Source organism: Thrips palmi, unplaced genomic scaffold, assembly GCF_012932325.1.
Source record: "Thrips palmi isolate BJ-2018 unplaced genomic scaffold, TpBJ-2018v1 HiC_scaffold_11, whole genome shotgun sequence".
Taxonomy (NCBI): Eukaryota; Metazoa; Arthropoda; class Insecta; order Thysanoptera; family Thripidae; genus Thrips; species Thrips palmi.
In genome coordinates, this window is record NW_023144622.1 from 5,219,886 (window position 1) to 5,237,598 (window position 17,713).

The 17,713-nt window shown below is 46.6% G+C and overlaps 4 protein-coding genes across 12 annotated transcripts; 1 reads left to right on the forward strand and 3 right to left on the reverse strand.

Annotated features, from left to right (window-relative positions):
• Positions 1 to 428: 428 nt before the first annotated feature.
• Positions 429 to 6,628, forward strand: LOC117639337 (serine/threonine-protein phosphatase alpha-2 isoform). Of its 4 annotated transcripts, none has more exons than XM_034374902.1 (10): positions 429 to 640; positions 1,441 to 1,572; positions 1,667 to 1,897; positions 1,977 to 2,191; positions 2,285 to 2,398; positions 2,498 to 2,641; positions 2,716 to 2,811; positions 5,685 to 5,756; positions 5,847 to 5,892; positions 5,974 to 6,628. In XM_034374902.1, the coding sequence occupies exons 1-7, from the start codon at positions 586 to 588 to the stop codon at positions 2,809 to 2,811; spliced, it is 987 nt and encodes a 328-aa protein (XP_034230793.1). In that variant the 5' UTR covers positions 429 to 585; the 3' UTR covers positions 5,685 to 5,756; positions 5,847 to 5,892; positions 5,974 to 6,628. The 4 variants fall into 4 exon arrangements, with proteins under 4 accessions (XP_034230793.1, XP_034230795.1, XP_034230792.1 ...); XM_034374904.1 differs by having other exon boundaries at positions 5,852 to 5,892; XM_034374901.1 differs by having other exon boundaries at positions 430 to 640; positions 2,716 to 2,807.
• LOC117639338 lies at positions 5,972 to 7,838 on the reverse strand. The gene is made up of 2 exons (XM_034374905.1): positions 7,810 to 7,838; positions 5,972 to 7,308 (listed from the first exon to the last, which is right to left on the reverse strand). The coding sequence occupies exon 2, from the start codon at positions 7,293 to 7,295 to the stop codon at positions 6,912 to 6,914; it is 384 nt and encodes a 127-aa protein (XP_034230796.1). The 5' UTR covers positions 7,296 to 7,308; positions 7,810 to 7,838; the 3' UTR covers positions 5,972 to 6,911.
• Positions 7,839 to 8,315: 477 nt separating this feature from the next.
• LOC117639336 (atherin-like) lies at positions 8,316 to 10,368 on the reverse strand. The gene is made up of 2 exons (XM_034374900.1): positions 8,536 to 10,368; positions 8,316 to 8,439 (listed from the first exon to the last, which is right to left on the reverse strand). Exon 1 carries the CDS (start codon positions 10,151 to 10,153, stop codon positions 8,597 to 8,599), a length of 1,557 nt encoding a protein of 518 aa, XP_034230791.1. The 5' UTR covers positions 10,154 to 10,368; the 3' UTR covers positions 8,316 to 8,439; positions 8,536 to 8,596.
• A 1,127-nt stretch (positions 10,369 to 11,495) lies between these two features.
• LOC117639446 (zinc finger protein 436-like) lies at positions 11,496 to 17,619 on the reverse strand. 6 transcript variants are annotated; one of them, XM_034375106.1, is made up of 11 exons: positions 17,517 to 17,619; positions 16,406 to 16,629; positions 16,022 to 16,330; positions 15,819 to 15,941; positions 15,281 to 15,735; positions 14,952 to 15,190; positions 14,460 to 14,878; positions 14,239 to 14,379; positions 14,027 to 14,155; positions 13,791 to 13,946; positions 11,496 to 13,675 (listed from the first exon to the last, which is right to left on the reverse strand). In XM_034375106.1, the coding sequence occupies exons 2-11, from the start codon at positions 16,586 to 16,588 to the stop codon at positions 13,382 to 13,384; spliced, it is 2,448 nt and encodes an 815-aa protein (XP_034230997.1). In that variant the 5' UTR covers positions 16,589 to 16,629; positions 17,517 to 17,619; the 3' UTR covers positions 11,496 to 13,381. The 6 variants fall into 6 exon arrangements, with proteins under 6 accessions (XP_034230997.1, XP_034230998.1, XP_034231000.1 ...); XM_034375107.1 differs by lacking the exon at positions 17,517 to 17,619 and adding an exon at positions 17,315 to 17,459; XM_034375109.1 differs by lacking the exon at positions 17,517 to 17,619 and adding an exon at positions 17,103 to 17,308.
• Between the last annotated feature and the right edge of the window lie 94 nt (positions 17,620 to 17,713).

The following is a 17,713-nucleotide window of genomic DNA, read 5'->3' on the forward strand; positions in this document are numbered from 1 at the left end:
TCATGCTGGAATCACTTAAAGTTATCTGTGATCCACAAAATTTATGTTAAAATGATGTACCCGAAAGAAAACAGAAAATTAAGACCAAATCCAAGCACAAATCAGGAGCGTGGAGCGACAGCTGTGACTACTGTACACAAACCTGAAGGAAAACATGGATGGACCTGCTGGCGGGCGGGTCATTCCCCGAGGCAAAGAAAATTCATAGGCAATTAGGCATTTTGGCAGTGTTTCATGGGTTGCCACAATAAGGCAACCGGACATGTAGGCGTGGGATTACCTGTTCACCTGGTGGACCGACCATTGTTGCTACTTTGAATGTGAAGGGAAGCGGAAACACTTCCGAGCGCAGCCACAGCGTGCAGTCTGGCAGAGATCATGGCGGTACATCGAGATCTCGTTTCGTAAGGATCCAGCAAGCGGCGGGATATGGTGACGTCAGACCCTTGTAGGCCGCCATTTCAGAAGCCCAAACACCTCCTTCTTCAACTTGAAATTTCGTCCGTTAATCTAATTTAATCCGCCTGTATTTAACATCATCGGTGTTCTTATTGTGTGCAAGTTAACTTCAGTTTTCCATTTCCAATGGCCGAAACGAATAATTGGAATATAGACGCTATTATTGCCAGGTTACTCGAAGGTAAATATACTGCGACGACCTCTCAAGAGCCTATGCCAATCTTCACCTCAAATTCTTGCCACTCTCTCTTCCTACACACCCAAATAACTATACTGTACTAATCAAACTTCCATATTTTAAAGAATTAAAATTTCGCCACTCATTTTCCGCCTTGAAAAGTCCTTAGAAGCTAAACTCTCTGTACAAATTACGTTGTTTAAGATTGGAAACAGAATGTAGGCCTAGGCTATGGCCTTGAACAAGTATAGCGGTAGTGTGGATTTTGTCTTCCGGGGGTTTGGTTTGCTACGAAATTCCGTCCGGGGCTTTATTTCTGGCCCCACACATATCACACATTCCTTCCTTTCCATCCTTTTCTGTCAAGACCTCGACACTTCTAACTGTATTTATAGCCTATATTTTTGAGGTTGTAATTACACCTGTTTCTGTGTTCCCTCAAAGAATATTTACTGGTGCTATATAGCTTTTAAAACACACTGTAGATCAATTTTCAGATTTGCCTCCTATTAAAGTTTTTACTCTTTCCAACCTAGCACTTTTGTGCCACTTCCTGAACATGGTGGTCAGGTTGCATTTCTGGGACTTACTTTGTATGTGTACATGTAATCAATTAAATTTGGATTTTATCTTTCACTGCTTTCACCCAAGCATAACCTATGTTATTCTGTACTGACGTTTCTATTAGACTAACCTCTTGTACCTTTTTTTGACACATCTTGACATATTTCATTCACACTGTTGTCATTTTCTGTAGGAGCATTTTAGTGCTAGTTTAACATTTCCTACTGTTTATCCATCAGTTCGCGGCGGCAGACCGGGCAAAAATGTCCAACTGACAGAAGCAGAAATCAGAAACTTGTGTCTGAAATCAAGGGAAATATTTCTATCCCAGCCAATCCTGTTGGAACTTGAAGCTCCATTGAAGATTTGTGGTATGTTATTGTATTCTATTTTTCTGTATTTTTGTTGCTTGTTAACGCTATAATTCTGCTCTTATTCACAATTGTTGCCTTGCTCTCATTTTAGGTGATATTCATGGACAATACTATGACCTCCTCCGTCTCTTCGAATATGGTGGTTTCCCTCCAGAATCAAATTATCTCTTCCTTGGAGATTACGTTGATAGAGGCAAGCAATCACTGGAAACCATCTGTATCTTGTTGGCATACAAGATAAAGTACCCTGAGAACTTTTTCTTACTGAGAGGCAACCATGAATGTGCATCAATTAACAGGATATATGGCTTTTATGATGAATGTAAGTATTTGCTCATCTGGAATCTGCCTGTATAAGCCTCATCAAAGATTTTATTAATTTTTGTGCTCCATTTTTGTAGGCAAACGACGGTACAACATTAAGCTGTGGAAGACTTTCACAGACTGCTTTAACTGTCTGCCTGTGGCAGCTATTGTTGATGAGAAAATTTTCTGCTGCCATGGTGGCTTGAGCCCTGATCTTCACAGCATGGAACAGATTCGGCGGATCATGAGGCCCACTGATGTTCCAGACCAAGGTCTCCTGTGTGATCTTCTTTGGTCAGATCCTGATAAGGTTAGTTGCACTGCACTTTTTCTTGTGATGGCAATTGTATGTAGTTTTGTTGAAATCTTGCTGATAGCAGTTTGATGGGATTTTTGCCTACAGGACACAATGGGATGGGGTGAAAACGACAGAGGTGTTTCCTTCACATTTGGAGCTGAAGTTGTAGCGAAGTTCTTACACAAACACGACTTTGACCTGATCTGCAGAGCACATCAGGTAGGTTTTAAAGACTGTCAAAGTGATTTGTTTTTAACATAAGCTCTTAATTTTCTCTTTATCATTGTGTATTTTGCTAATTACTAACTTGTTTCCCAGGTTGTTGAAGATGGATATGAATTTTTCGCCAAACGCCAGCTGGTGACATTATTCTCTGCACCTAACTATTGTGGGGAGTTTGATAATGCTGGAGCAATGATGTCAGTTGATGAGACATTAATGTGCTCATTTCAGATACTGAAAGTAAGTCACTACATACCTCAAGTTTTCAAAGCTTGTATCTCAGTGATGCTGATTTTCCTTCTCTCATCTTTCAGCCCGCTGATAAGAGGAAGTTTACCTATGGTGGACTGAATGCCGGAAGACCTGTTACACCACCTCGTGGAGCCACCAACAAAAACAAGAAGAAGTGAGTGAGTGAATGTTGGGCTAAGTGAAATTGTGTGTGTGATTGCTTGGACGATAGCTTTTTTCAGGTTTCATTCCTCTTGAAAGGTTGAGTGAGAGTGTTGCCTGTGGTGTATCATGTTTTCACAAATCTCCTTGAGTTTTATTTTTTTTTTAATTTCTATATTTGGGTAGTTGGCTCATTTGACTTCATTTCTCTTCATAACAATCAAAACTACCCTGCAGTGAGATTATCCTTTCATAATTTTTTTATAACTGAGCATTTTCCAGTGAATTGAAAGTCTGTAGTTTAAAGCACATCAACTTGAGTGTTCTATTTGTTACGGTTTTGAATACCCTTATTAATAGTTAAATGTGAAAGCCTCGTTTCATGTCATCCGAGTTGTCATGTCATATCTGAGCCATGTCAATGCCATGGTAGGCTAACATCTTGTAGATATTTGTTGTTGACTCTTCTATGCATTCAAAATGAGAGGCAACCTCCTAGGCTTTTATTAATTCGTCAGGGAATTAAGACCATGTATGCCCTCCGTTCACTGACTTCACATTGTTAGTGCACACTTCTGTCTATTTGGCTCTGTTAGTCTTGTTGGAGTTTTGAAATTCTCCTTGAGAATTTTGACCCTCTAGTAATCATACGTGGTATAGGGTTTCAAGTGTGTTAAAGCATTTTGTGTCTAAAATCATACTCCTATGCTGGACATTTGCCACTCCTCCAGTCAATTTTCCCCCTGACTTGAGTGGCATTTATAATTGTGATCTAGTTAATATGTTAGGAATGGTTAAAATTTGTGAAAGTTTCTTGAGAGTAATTATGTTGTTTGCTGCCCATTTTCATGGCTGTTATAGTTAAAGTTATTGGTGCTGGGATTTTTGAATTCCCAGTTTCATTTAATGGTAGTCAGCATTATTATTTACCAGGTCTTGTTGTTAAATTTTTCTTATATAACATCAAGTTCTCTTGTGGGGAAGAACTCTTAAAATGTTTGTAAGGCCTATTTTTATTTTTTTATTTTTTTGAGCTTTGACACATTATATTCTTTTGCATACTTGGAGTCTTTGCAGTAGTTTCTATCCTAAATCATCAAACAATTAGATCAAATTTTGTGGCAATTTTGTAGATGTTCCTGGTGGAACCGAAATTGTAAAATGTTGTCTGATGTTGAGCCCTGATAATTACTCAAAAGTTCCTGTGCAGTAAGCCTTATGGAACTGCTTCTTTTAGTGCTTGTGTGTGTCTCTTGCCTAGATAACGATGGAGAGTCTCTAATTTAAGGAAGTCTACAAATGCATTTATAGTAGTTCATACCTCTGTGGTTGTTGCCGTCTACGGTCTTGGCCATTGGAGCTGTATTGTCTTTTTAGGGCGCTGCCACTATCAGGTTGATTTTGTTAAGCTTTGTAGCATTTGTTCCCTCATTTACTTTTCTACACCACATTTTTGATAAGTGAAAGAGGTCTGGTAGAATGTGACGAAGGGCATTGCAAGTGTTTGCGTGAAATCTTTGTGGGCTGCCTCCCTTCCCCTCTAACAAGGTAGACTTTTGACAGTATTTATTTTGATGTATTGTTTAGACTTAAAAGGTCTGCCCAGCATGTCTTCCATCATTGTAATAAAAGTGCTCCCTTTGCTTTGGGCTACCACAGTGCACCATTTACCACCTCACCTCTTCCTGCTTGGTTTCTATTAAATGCTTATGGGCAGACTTTTTTTCATTTCCCCCCCTTTTTTGGATTTTGCTGTAGCTGATCAGGAATTGTTCCAACAGTGTAAGCGAACAAACTTCTGAAGTTTCACAGCAACTTTTCAATAATAGAATTAGATTGTGAAACAGGAACAGACATAAAGTACTAATTTGGAGGTCAGCAGCTAATGAATTAGTATTTAAAGTATTTTATTTATAAGGAAGGATAATAGTTACACTATATTAGTCTCACTACTTATATTTGTTGAGTCAAACTTCCTTCTATGACGAATATTTTTTATTTAGAATGCCAGGAATCGTTAATCCATCCATTAAACTGACTGTGGACCATTGATTTCATTTGATGGCAGTAAGGAGTTTGTTCCTCTTAGCAATTTTATTTGTTCATTTATTTTTCATTTTTTAAAAATTTGTTTTGTCCATGGCCAGTAATCTCAGCCATTATTTTTTCTTTTGTAAATGTTTTACTGATTTTCAACCCCTATTCACTGTCCCATTAATGAAATGCAATTTTTAACCATATAGTTAGTTCATGTGTCGCATATTTATTTTGACTGGAGATCTTGGTTATCTCAACACCAGGTATGATGTTTTATTCAAAGAAATACAAAGAATAATTGAGTAAGCAATTGTGTTCCTTACTATGCCTTTTGTCCTTCCTCACATTCTAACCAGTTTCATTGGGAGTGGGAGAATTCATCAGAACACAGTAGATCATGGCTTTCAGAAGTAATATTACAGACTGACCGGTTTTTCTCTACTTTTTATGGCCTTCTAATTGACTTTGCAGCACATCTGTGGTTGCAGTTAATTGTGGCTTTTGTATCATACTAGTAAAGCTGCTTGTAGCTTTATCCCAGCCAAGAGATGACAATTTCTTTTCCATTTGCTAACAAAGATGACAGACAGCTCTGAGTGCATGATTCATGCTTTGCTTGAAATACTGCATGTCATCCCCTTCTCACACATTTGCATCTGACCAATGTGAAGCACAATGTAAAATATAATTTGGGAGAGAATAAATGTACCTGGTATGCTAGCTAGCTCTGTGCACTGAAATAGTCGATGATTTGTTTTATAATTTATGGATCCCCTAATAGAGAAATTGGTTCAGAAATAAGTATGGTGAAACCTAAGTAATGGACACTGACTTACTTTTTGTTTTGGTGCAGTTGACAACGTTCTGATGCAGTTAAGAATGGACAATGAGATTTACATCCTTGCAATGTCACCTTAATCTATTGGTGGGTAACGAAATACTTTTAAAATTGTCATACCTTCAGTCATTTTTATGCCTATATCTAATGAAGTGTTCTTTGCCTCTTGGTTTTCAGTATAGTATAGTGGTCCATTCTCTTGTACAGTTAGGTCTTTTTTTAGGTAAGTTTCATTGGTAAGAGTTAAATTGAGATTCCCTTGATTGACTTCAGTGTCAGTAATTGTCTCTATTTATTATTGCAGAACCAATCAAGACACTGGAGCACTTTTCCTCCAGGACTCCAGCCTATGTGTTAATACGTCATCGCACATCGCAACAAATTCTGCATCTTGTTAACCCCATATCAGCATTGTCTTCAGTTTTGTACGTTCCTCATTTCTCTAATAAGTGGTGTGTTCTGTACACATCTTGTGGTAGCACCAATTGTGATGGTGTGTTCATTTTCCATGATATTGAAAATGATTTTATTTGATATAACGTCAATAGCTATGTTTTGTTTACTATTGATGTTTGTCATAAGCAAGTACTGCTCCTCTCTTCTAAAATATTAATATTATTTGAAAAATGTGTCTAATATGGGTGACAAGTGACACCAAATGTTATTATAGTTTGGTCAAAAATTGTACATTTTACTCCTTGGCCAGTTTTCCAGACATTCAGAAGCCTGAATGTGTGCATATATGAAGTGTATCTTTGTTTCATTTTCAGTTTATCAGCCTTCTGTTACATTACATAGTTTTACAGAAAAAAACTATTATATTAAACTGTTATATTTTAGGTTTCAGTAATTTGTATTCGTACTTGTACTATTGGCAAATATTTCATTTATAAAAGATACACATAAGACAGAAACTGTGATCTGTTCATGACAACAAATAAATACTACTAGACAAAATGGCTTTTTTTTTTACGTTCCCATTTGAGGACAGAGAATGCTGAACGGCGTGTGATTGAGACTGAGAAGCAAAGGGGATGAATGACGGCGCTGACACCGGGGTTGGAGTGCGCGAAAACACGTTTATTGACCCAAACGCACAGGGCTGGTTTTCACCGGTGGTGTGGGTGGGGCGTGGCAGGGGCGTCCAGAGTGCCAGCCGGTGCTCTTGGACGCGAGACCCTCGCCGTCCGCTCCGCGCCGTGTGCCTGTCCCTCTCACTCCATCGCGCGGTAGTCGCGTGGACTACGCGGCGGCCCTGCCGAACCGCATGTGGCCGTACTCGGCGAAGTCGTTCTCGCCGCCCCGCTTCCCGAAGCGCATGTGGCCGTAGTCGTCCGACATCTGGCGCTTGTTGGCCTCGAACAGCGACTCCTCGTCGTCGTCCAGCACGTCGAGGGGCACCTGCGGCAGCAGGAAGGGGAACCGGCGCATCCGCGGGACGACGCCGCTGGCCCCGCCGCCACCGGCCACGGCCCTCGCCCTGGCCGCGCGCGCCGCGCCCGGTCCGCCCGCACCGTCCGCGGACAAGGAGGGCGCCGCAGAGGCCGTGGCCGCGCCCAGCAGCGGCAGCAGCAGCGGCAGCACGCCCACGAGCACCAGGAGGGCGGTAGCACGGCGCCAAGACATGGCTATCCCGGACCTGGGGCAGGACAGGGACAAGTTGCGTTAGCCTAACCGGCCACCTCACAGCAAAGCACTGCAGGGGCAAGGTAGGCCAGCGTCTCCGCACCGGTGCGTGGCGGGGCCGATTCCTGGCCTACCTGCCAGGCGCTACAGGCAGACGAGCTCGTCAGGGGCTAACGGGGATGTTTTGACACAAAATACAGTTTACTAGAGTTCAAACACAGTTCATTTGTGCCCATAGAAGTGGGAGAACCATTACCATAAAACGCGGGTAGTACAACATAGCAATTCGTCACCTGCCGTTGAGGACAGGGCTGGCGCTGGCGCTCCCCTTGGTCGGATTCAGATTCGGCGGTATTTTGGCCACTTCTTGACACGCCCCGCCGCCCGCCCCGCCCAGATTACGCACGCCTTGCGTCACGGACTCTAAAATTACTCGGACAGCATCCCGGCAGTGGCGGAGGGCGGCGCGGTCGGCCGAAGAAGAAGCTCGCAAGTTTGGACGGACTATACTCACGCAAGTGGAACACTGCCTCTCCTCTCCAGCGCTTGGCGCCGGCAATACAGTCTGGCACTCACCTGTGCTCCTGGACCGGATGTCGTTGAATGAGGTCCTGCCCGGCGGCCCCCGCCCTTTTATCAGCTTCGCGGCTGCAGGCGAAGGAGGGCGCGGTTGTCGTCAGGGGGCTCCACGCGCCTGTTTTCCCCTCTTCATCCTCCAGGGGCGACGGCGACAAAACAGCCCTTCTGAGGCGCGCCGCCCCGCCCCGCCCCGCCCCCGCGGCTTATTTATTATGTTGGCCCCGCAGCGCCGTCCTCGGAGAATCGAGTTAGCTTGACGTTTGCCGCGGCGTGGAGCTATTCAGGGCGCACCTGAGAACCGCGAGCCACGCGCGGGGAACCAAGTGGGGCGTGGCGGGGTGGTCTCAGCAAACGGCCAAAGCGCGTCTGGACTCGGCTGCGCAATGCACGGGGACTGCTGGAGCGCGCCGACGCCGCCGCCACTCCCAAGGGAATCGGGGTCCCGTTGATTTGCCCTGGCTTTGCTCAGGCGTGGCTTGGGGCAAAGAATTTCATTCGTCGTCCGCCGTTTAGGGACTTGGCTCGGCGGCTTTGAGAAGAAGAAGAGGAGGAGGACGCATTCCACCTGTACAGAGCCTTTATTGTTCTTTCCACGCACACACAATTACAAGAGATCCAAAGCTAAATTAAAAACTAGTCTGTGATTTATTTATTTTTTTACACGATGCGGGGACCGTCCGAGCTGAAGGCACATGGGTGGGGCTGGGGCTTCACCGCCGCGTTCACCGCGCCTGGTAGGGCTGGTAGGGCGTCACGCCGCGGTCGAACGTCAAGATGACTCTCGGCCACACCGGCCCTCGCAGGCCGCGCTCTCCGACGACCACCTTCTTCTGCTGCCGGCCGCGGCTGGTGCTGGCCCCGCTGGCCGAGGCCTGCGCCCCAGCCGCGCCGCCACAGGGACGGCCCGTCGCCGCCCCCGCGCCGCCCCCGGGCCGCCGTCGGATGCTGAGCAGGCTGCGGAGGCCGGGGCCGAGGCCGCCGTGGGGCATGTCCACCTCGCGCAGCCCCGCGGTGGAGGCGGCGCTGGGGCCGCGGTGCGGGTCGTGGAGGGACCACGCCCTGGTCATGCCTGCACCCTGCCCGCACGGCCTCGGCCCCACCTGGCGGCCTCGCGACGGCAGCTGCACCGCCACGGGGACCTCCTCGGCAGAGACGTGGAAGGCCTCCTCGAACATGCGCTGCGTCTCGTACATGACGCTGGAGAACTTGCTGCGGCTGCGGTAGCGCGCCGAGGAGGCGTGCTGAGGCCGAGGCCGAGGCGCCTGCCACGCCGCCATCTCCCTCTCCAGCACGGCGGGCACGTCGTTGCGGGAGTAGATGGTGTCCTCCGCGTCATCCTCGTCGTCCTCCAGGCCGTACACGTACGCGCTGTACCGCGGCGTCGGCGCCCGGGCGAAGCGCGGCGAGAACAAGGCCAGGTCCCCGATGACGCTGTCGCCCTGGCGGTCGAAGACGGCGGCGCGTCGCATGGCTGCCTGGTACGACGGCGGCGGCTGCTCCTCCATCGGGGGCGTGGGCGGCGGCTGGTACCGCACCTCGATGTAGTCCTGGCTCATGGAGATGACTGGCTCCCGCTCGCCGCAGTTCGGACGCGGCGGTGGCGGAGGCAGGGCGTCATCCTGGGGCTGGTCGACGTGGTCCCGGAAGAGCAGCGCGCCCGACGCCCCCGAAGCGCGCTCCTGCGGCGAGGGCACGTAGGGCGCGCAGCAGCCCTCCTGGGGGCACGGCACCGCGGCCAGCGACGTGGCCGTCGACGCGGGGGCGGCACCCAGCTGCCGGCAGACCACGCAGTTCTCCACGCGGAAGGGGTAGTACACGATGTCCACGGCGGGCATGGACGGCGACGTGCTGCGCCCGGTCCGCGGTCGGCACTTTTCGAACACGATGGCGGTCGGGGCCGCGTTGGGCGTGTTGGGCGGCTGAGGCGTCTGGCGCCGGCGTGGCCTGGAACACGCCTTGGCGGCACACTGTGCTGCAGGGGCGACGGCCAGGGTGGCGGTGCCGGCGACGACGGGCCGCGCAGTGCGCCCGATGCTCTGCAGCCGCTGGGCGCATGCCTTCAACGGGTTGCTCCGGGGCACGGCGGCGGCGTCGGGTGCAGACCTCGTCCGCGGCGGCCTGCCGGGCCTGTCCGGCCTGTCGGCCTTGTCGCTGGAGTGCAGCTTGCTGTAGCCCTGGCCGAGGCCGTGGCCGAGGCCCTGGCACGCCGCCAGCCACCGGTCCAGCCGCGCGGCCAGCCACTCGGCCTCCTCCGCCCACCACTGCAGGCGCGGACGCATGTTGGCAGGCCAGGCAGCAGACCTGTGGCAGAGCAAGAACCAGAGCCAAGGTGAGAAGGGAAGCGAGAGAAGCTGCCGAGCGGTGCAGGTGAGTCATTTCGCCACCCTGTCTAGGGGTGCGAGAGAGACAGAGCGACGAAACGGTCCTGCGGAATCGCTCGGCTGGTTCAACTTGAACTTGGCCGTCGCGTCGACCGCGTCCCTTGGCACGGAGCCGGCCGAAAATAAAATAAAATATTATTCTTCCGCGAGTTGAGGCAACTGACCTGGGCGGTGTGCCTGCGACGCCGGTCCGAGTCCGCCCGTCACTCGACGGTGACGTCACGGCGTCGCCACATCGTCACGGCAGGCACTGCCAGTGCTCGTGGGGGTTGCCGCCGAAGGTGCCGAACCGGTACAGGAGGCAGGCGACCACCTGGCCGACCAGCGCGAACACGCTGCTTACGGAGATGCAGAACACTAGGCAGATCTGGCCGCAGTCCGTCTCATCCTGCTCCCACGGCCGCCGCCGGCCCGCGGACCCCGTGGAGAGCGCGGGGCTGAGCGCCGTGGCTGTGCCGTGGCGACGGCGACCTCGAGGGGCGCCGGAGCTGCGAGCCTCGAGCTGCTAAAGCTACATGCCCCGAGCTGCACGTCGAGCCCCTTGGCTGCGGCCGCGACGTTGTGATTGGCGATGCCGAGCCTCCATTCCGCGAGGAAGAGGAGTCCTCGACGGCGACCTCACTGCTCGACACTCACCACCAGCCACGCACTGCGCGCACACTGCAACGCGGGTGCTGCCGGAGATGACTCTTGATTGCTTCTTGTCGGGCTTTCCCTCGATTCCTCTGGGGAGTAGTCTTGGGGCTGCAAGCTGATGCTGCTGCGGGCTCGCGGCCACTGCCCGTCGGCCTGTCGGGGTTCGACTGCCCTTCCCCGTCCCTTCCCTAAACGTGTCCCCCGAGTGGTGCGGTGCTGGGTAGTCCACGGCTTCAATGCGCCTAAGGTCACAGACAAATCTTGTTAGCTGAGCCCCAAACTGGATTATTTACCCCCACCCTACCCTAGCCTGTCTCACGCTCACACCCACGCCTTGGCTGCGCGCTGCGCTGGGCTGTCTGCCCCGCCCCATGGCATGCCACTCCACTCTCAGCTGCCTCCAAGGTTTCCGAAGTCATGCCCAGCTATAATTTTGGCAAGGAAAGCCCGGCAGGAGGGGTCCTCTGACTGCCATTTCCGGTTGGGGGGCCATTCAGCGCTCGTGTCTCCGGTTCCATCTGTGTTCTGTGTTGCACCTGAACAAAGGAGAGCTCAGAGGTGGGCACTATTCTTCGTTTCACTTCCAAAATAACTTGAGACAATGGCATGGGAGATTAAGTTTTAATGTTGCTTCGACATTAGGTCTCAATTACCACATTGAGTACATACATTATAACTAACAACTTAGAACATGTAGCCCCAAGTTGCCAAATAAAATCCTATTTCAATATGATAAGATGGTATAGTAGTATGGGCTGCACACAAGGAACAGAACATTCTAAAAATGTATCTAATGCATTTGGTATACTCCACTACGTAAATGGCACCATAAATGGTAACACCCACTGCACACACATACATTATGACGAAATGATTACCATACCACTTAAAAATACACTGAAGTACCTGTATGTTGGCAAATATGCAATAGTGTATTTGAACACCTTTCTTTTTATATTGAAAAACAAAGCAACACATGATAATGATTCAAAACAGAAATGAATATTTTTAGATTTGAGTGATGAAAAATAAAGATGTTCCTTGGTAAGTACAGTACCAGGCTAAGAATTATTATTGTTTTTGAGACAATAATTTCCACAATCAATCAATTAAAAAAAAGCCCAAAAAACATACAAAAAAAAACAACTCAGAATTTCATGACAGACCACATAAATGGCACAGCTAGAGAAATTCAATCATTTCATTTTGATACACAGATTGAATAGAATGATAATTCCTAAAAAGAAAAATCAACTGTGAGCCAGTAGTAGAAACATCGTGTATTGTGCTATGGCAGAAATTGCACCCTTTGTACTGCATCAACAGCCAGACATACACTATGCTAACAGCTGGCTTAGAGCAGATTTCCCTCCTGTTAAAATAACTCGCCCACCCCTTACACACACGCACGCACGCAAGCACGCACAGACACACACAAAAAGAGAAAGAAAAAGAGTGCACATAGAGAGGAAACAGCAAACTTCAATTTGCTGATCTGATAATCACTGCAAGAAAAATTGAGTGATAAAAGGAGCAAAACAGTAAAATGGCTGAAGGTGAACAATGCTTCACATAATTAATTAATATCTGCCCCCTTGGCTTTTGGCACTTGTGAAGCATTTATAACCATATCCAAACCAAGCTGATTTAAGGTATACACTAAAAGGATGACAAAATTGAAACAGTCGTAGATCTGTTGGAGACAAAGCAGAATCAGAACTTGGTGTGGTAAAGATATTTAAATGGACACTTCAAAACCGAAAATTGAACTCTTGCTCTTGCATTTTATCACATAATTATCCTTTGAGTCAATTGTTGAATATTGAAATACATACATTCTCTTTTAAATAACATTACTTAAAATATTTTGCCTGTACATAAATGTCTACTCCTTAAACAAACTTGGTTTTAAGAACATTAACAACACTCTTCCTATGCATAAAAACATTATGTACAACACTGATTACCTGGCATAGACATTTACTCAAAATATACAAAGCTATTGAATTTTGTGCAATGGAAGTGGAAAGTTTGGCTCTTGCAGCAGTTCACAGCCATCCTTGTGTGAGGAACGACAATGACTAAGAGAAGACTTTCCGCTGCTTAAGGCAGACTAGCTTTATTAAATTAATTTATTACAACTTCATAAGGAAATATTGGAACACATGCATCTCAAAGCACCATCAAATTAAAAACTTTCTATAATTCTATCTTTGGATGCCAGAAGTAAGGAATGAAGATATTGGTGTCTGATAGATTCAGAATTGGAACAATTCTTTGCAGCATTACAGTGGCTGTGCTATTTGTCAAACTAGACTCAACCACAACAAAGAATATTAAAAACCAGTTTACTGAAGAACTTAAACTAATGCTTTACTTTAAACACACAAGTCACCTAATGAAACATTCACTACACTGATGAGGATGTAGTAAATGTCTAGAAGGGGGGAAAAGAAAAATAGAGTAGTATCTTAACAAAACTAACAGTCATTATGATGGTACAATGTTCAACCATGTCTTATCCCCAACAGTTCCCGATGGTATTTTAATCTGAACAAGATGCACAGGTCCCGATTCGCCTTGGACCACTTGTGTTTCACCGTCTTGAAGACCTGTAATGATTTCTCCCTCTCCATCATGTTCCACAACATCTCCATAGTTTGCAAGATGTGGTGTTGCTGGTACGACGAGTGCACGGTGTCCTCCAATAGTGTAGGTCTCCCCGCCTTCACCCTCAACTTGCTCAATACCAGCAAGATCAGAGGCATCCGCAAATTGAACTTGCTGCAATACAAAGTAAAACAGGAAAGTTTAATAGCCTAATTAAATGAATTCATCTGTGAAGATACTACAAAGTGAAAATATTATGAAAGTTTACAAAAAAAAAAAAATCTCGAACCTGTCCGTCAATGATGAGATGGCCTACTCCCCCTTCTGTCACAATGTGGTGCTCAGCCAGTTCACGCAGATCTTGACCATCTCTCAACACAATGCGCTCTTGTCCATCTTCACCATCTTGAATGATTACATGTTCTTTCAGTTCTGCTATGTACACCTACAAAAGACAAAAAGATTATCAGCATCAGCAAACAGCACAGGCTTTGGACAAAATCAATTAAACTTGGCCAGACTTACAGGTTGCCCTCCTTGAAGTTCATCTTCACCAACAATAGTCATCTCCATCTCTTCACCACCTTCTGCTATGATATCCTCCTCTGTGGTTAGTCTTGGCTGGTTAACCACAATGGTGTCATTCAGATGTCCCTGAAAGAGTAGGAAAAGGGCTTGTGAGCATTTTGTTGCAGATGAAATTGTAATCCATCAACATTAAGTTACTTCACACATACCTGAGATTGCATGTGGTTGTAGAGTAAAGGTTTCCGCATGAAGCCCATTCCACAAACCAAACACTCGTATGGCTTTTTGTCACTGTGGACAAAGCGGTGAGCATTACGGTTGTCACGGCTGTTAAATGCTTTACCACACACCTGGAGAGAAAATAATAAATTTGAATTAAGAAGTGCAAACTACAAAATTGGAAATTCACTGATAAATTTGAAATACCCACCTCACAGTGATACGGCTTTTCACCAGTATGAATACGACGATGCTTCTTGAAGTGTTCAGGATACACAAAAGTAGCATCACATGTGTTGCACTTATAAGGTCTTTCTCCAGTATGGGCAGCTTTCATGTGATAGTCCAACAAACGGCGCCTCTTGAAGGCCTTTGTGCATTCAGTACACTTGTAGCGCTTGTCATCGTAGTGAGTAGCTCGTTTGTGAGACTGCAAGTTACTACGTTGGCTGAATGTGGCACCACAGAACTCACATTGGTATGGTTTCTCACCAGTGTGAGTACGCTCATGGTCACGAATTTCAGCCTTTCGTGCAAATGCTTTGCCACACATCCTACAAATAAATGGCTTGAAACCTGTATGGACGATTGCATGCACCTCCAAGTTTCGGGCAGTGCCAAATCCTTTACCTGTAACATTAATAGCAACATTAGGATCACATTAATACAGACCGAAGATAGCACATGAATCTTAAGTACATACCACATTGCTTGCAAATGAAGTTTTTGACTTCTGAATGTGTTCGAAGATGCTGTGTCAGATTTTGAGAGGTCAGGAAAGTTTTATCACATTCAGTGCAAGCAAAGGGGCGAGGACGCTGCTCATGAATTCTAATATGAGCCTTGTAAGTGTATTTAGAAGCAAAACTTTTGCCACATTGACACACATATGGCCTGGCTCCTGTATGAGTATTGATGTGTTCTTCCAACAGATTCCGAGAACTAAGAAAGAAAGAGGAAAATAAAACCGCATTAAGCAATTGACAACTAAGCCAACATCATGCACATTTGTTAAACCAAAGGCAAGCTCACCTGTAGCGTTTCCCACATGTATCACAGGTGTGCAGTTTGGATGTAGGATAATGCATTCTCTTGTGGATGCGGAAAAGACGCAAATTACTGAAAATACGGTTGCACACCTCACATTGGAAATCACCTTGTTCATTAGCCACATGTTCATCCAAGTGAGTAGACATCTCTGTGCGTTTACGGAATACTGCACCACAAATGTCACACACGTATAGCCTGAACTCATGCACGTCCCGCATGTGCAGAGTCATAGTTTTGTCATCTCCTGTAACCTTCTGATCAGTGCACACCAAGCACACATATTGACCCTCTTCACGTGCCACCATTTCTTCAACAAGTCTCGTTTCCTCTGGTTTCACCTTAATGGCAGGTTTGCGGCCTCGTTTCTTTGCCATTCTCCTCCTTCTTTTGACTTGAGGATATGACACTTTTTTAGGAGACTCTTGACCATCTTCAACCTGGAGAAAATAATAAAGATACAGTAAGAAAATCTAAATGCGGTTAGCCAATAAATTTCAAGAACTATGGCTTTTCTTCTGACCTTTGATGGTCCATCTTCAGCAGTTTCTCCTTCTGCACCTTCTCCCTCTTCAGCTTCAGGGACATCATTGGCGTCATATTCAATTTCAAACTCTTCAACAATTGTGCCCTCACCTTCATTCTCCTGTAGCACAAAACAAATTAGGCATTAAATTATGTAAATGAGAGACTAACAGTAATTTGCTTAATAGAGACAAAATTTACCTTTTGTTCACCATCAACATGCTCTACTTTAATAGTCCGCTTCACCATGGTTTTCTTACGACCTCTAGCAGATGGTTGTGCATTACCATCCTCCAATGGTAGTTTTATTTGAGGTTTGTATTCTCGATCGTCAGCAGCCCAACCTGACTCATCTAAGGCCTCCTCATCCTCAGCTTCTTCTTCCACTAGGTCTCCATTTCGCTTGGCTAGAGTACGATTGTAGTTGGAGGACAATTCCATCCGTAGCTCAACAAGCCTTTCTTCCAGTTCATCGAATTCATTTAACAGTTTATAGCACTTTTTGCAAACCTAAACATAAGCGAAAAATTGAATACATTGACGTCCTCGCAGAAAGTCAACCAATTATATCTGAAATGTACTGACCACATCGCTGTGCACTGTTTCTTGAGACAGTTCCTGATTAAGGACTAAACCGATGGTGGCTGCAACAGTTCTCTCTGATGATGTCACATTTTGCTGAAAGATGGGGCAGCTGTTTCTAGTGGAAACTCCCACCCTACTGTTACACAGCAAGCAATGTGGGCTCTTCTCGACATCAGCCGTCATGGCTGCGGAAATGGGTTTAACACCAGTCTCAAGTTAATGACCTAAAACAAAACAAAAAACAACAACATATGTAAGAAGTCAAGTAAACAAACTTTGGGGATAAACAAATTTCAGTGAGAACGCATTCAATGAAGAGGGACAGTATTTAGAAACTGGGGCCTTCATAAGATCTAACCTCACTTCAGACAGTTGGAAACACAAACATCGTAACGTACAGGCGTCAAAAACAAAGTAAATAATCTTGACATCCCACCCCGATGAGAAAAATTGTCCGACAAGCTAAATAAAGTGACATTCGCGCTCGAATGAGGCATTGGTGGGCCCGAACCGGCTCGACTCACAATTCAGTCAGTTTGGAGGGAAAATTTTAATGGAAATTGCCAGGTATCCATTTTGCTAGGACTAATAAACGAACTCAGATGCCTACTTGGAGCTGTCATATAATTTTGAATACAAATAAAATGAATTCCAAACAAACAAAACGTACGATTTCTGATTTCAAATTATGGCAAACCTTTATTAACAAGTAAGGCAACTTTTCAGGCAATGGCGATGCGAGTGCAACGCAAGCTTTGGCTGTTGTCAAGACTTCGGATGAATAACTGGCCTAACAGTGGTCGAATTTAGAGTGGGGCGGAGCTAGAGTTTCGAAAATCGTCAAAGCGTCCGACTGTCGCAGCAAATTTTCAAAATTGAGAACTTGAAAGATGTCATTTTCTTGTATACCATTGCACTGCCAAGCGTCCGCGAGCCCCCCCAAACCCAAGCCACAACCCAAGGGTAACGCGGTGAACAAGCCTACAGCGATTCTAGCATTACGCCGCCAAGCAGCGGTACATGCACCCTAAACAAGATCCGCCCCGGACAGCAGAAGGTCCTAAACTTGAGAATTAACGCCAACTTGGGTCAAAATAACGAAAACACTTACAATGTCCGTCGGATTGAAAGTTGTCAGCCCTGCCCTGGAAAATGGCGAAGCCAGCAAGATGGGCGCCACGGCCCCCTGGATTCGTTGCCGTAGCGTGACGCGTCGCCGCCGAGCGGCGCGGCGCGAGGCTAGCGGAAGCGAGGCTTCACGGGGCCGTGGCGCGGTCTTTTGACCACTTCCGGTTTCGGAAGGCGCCT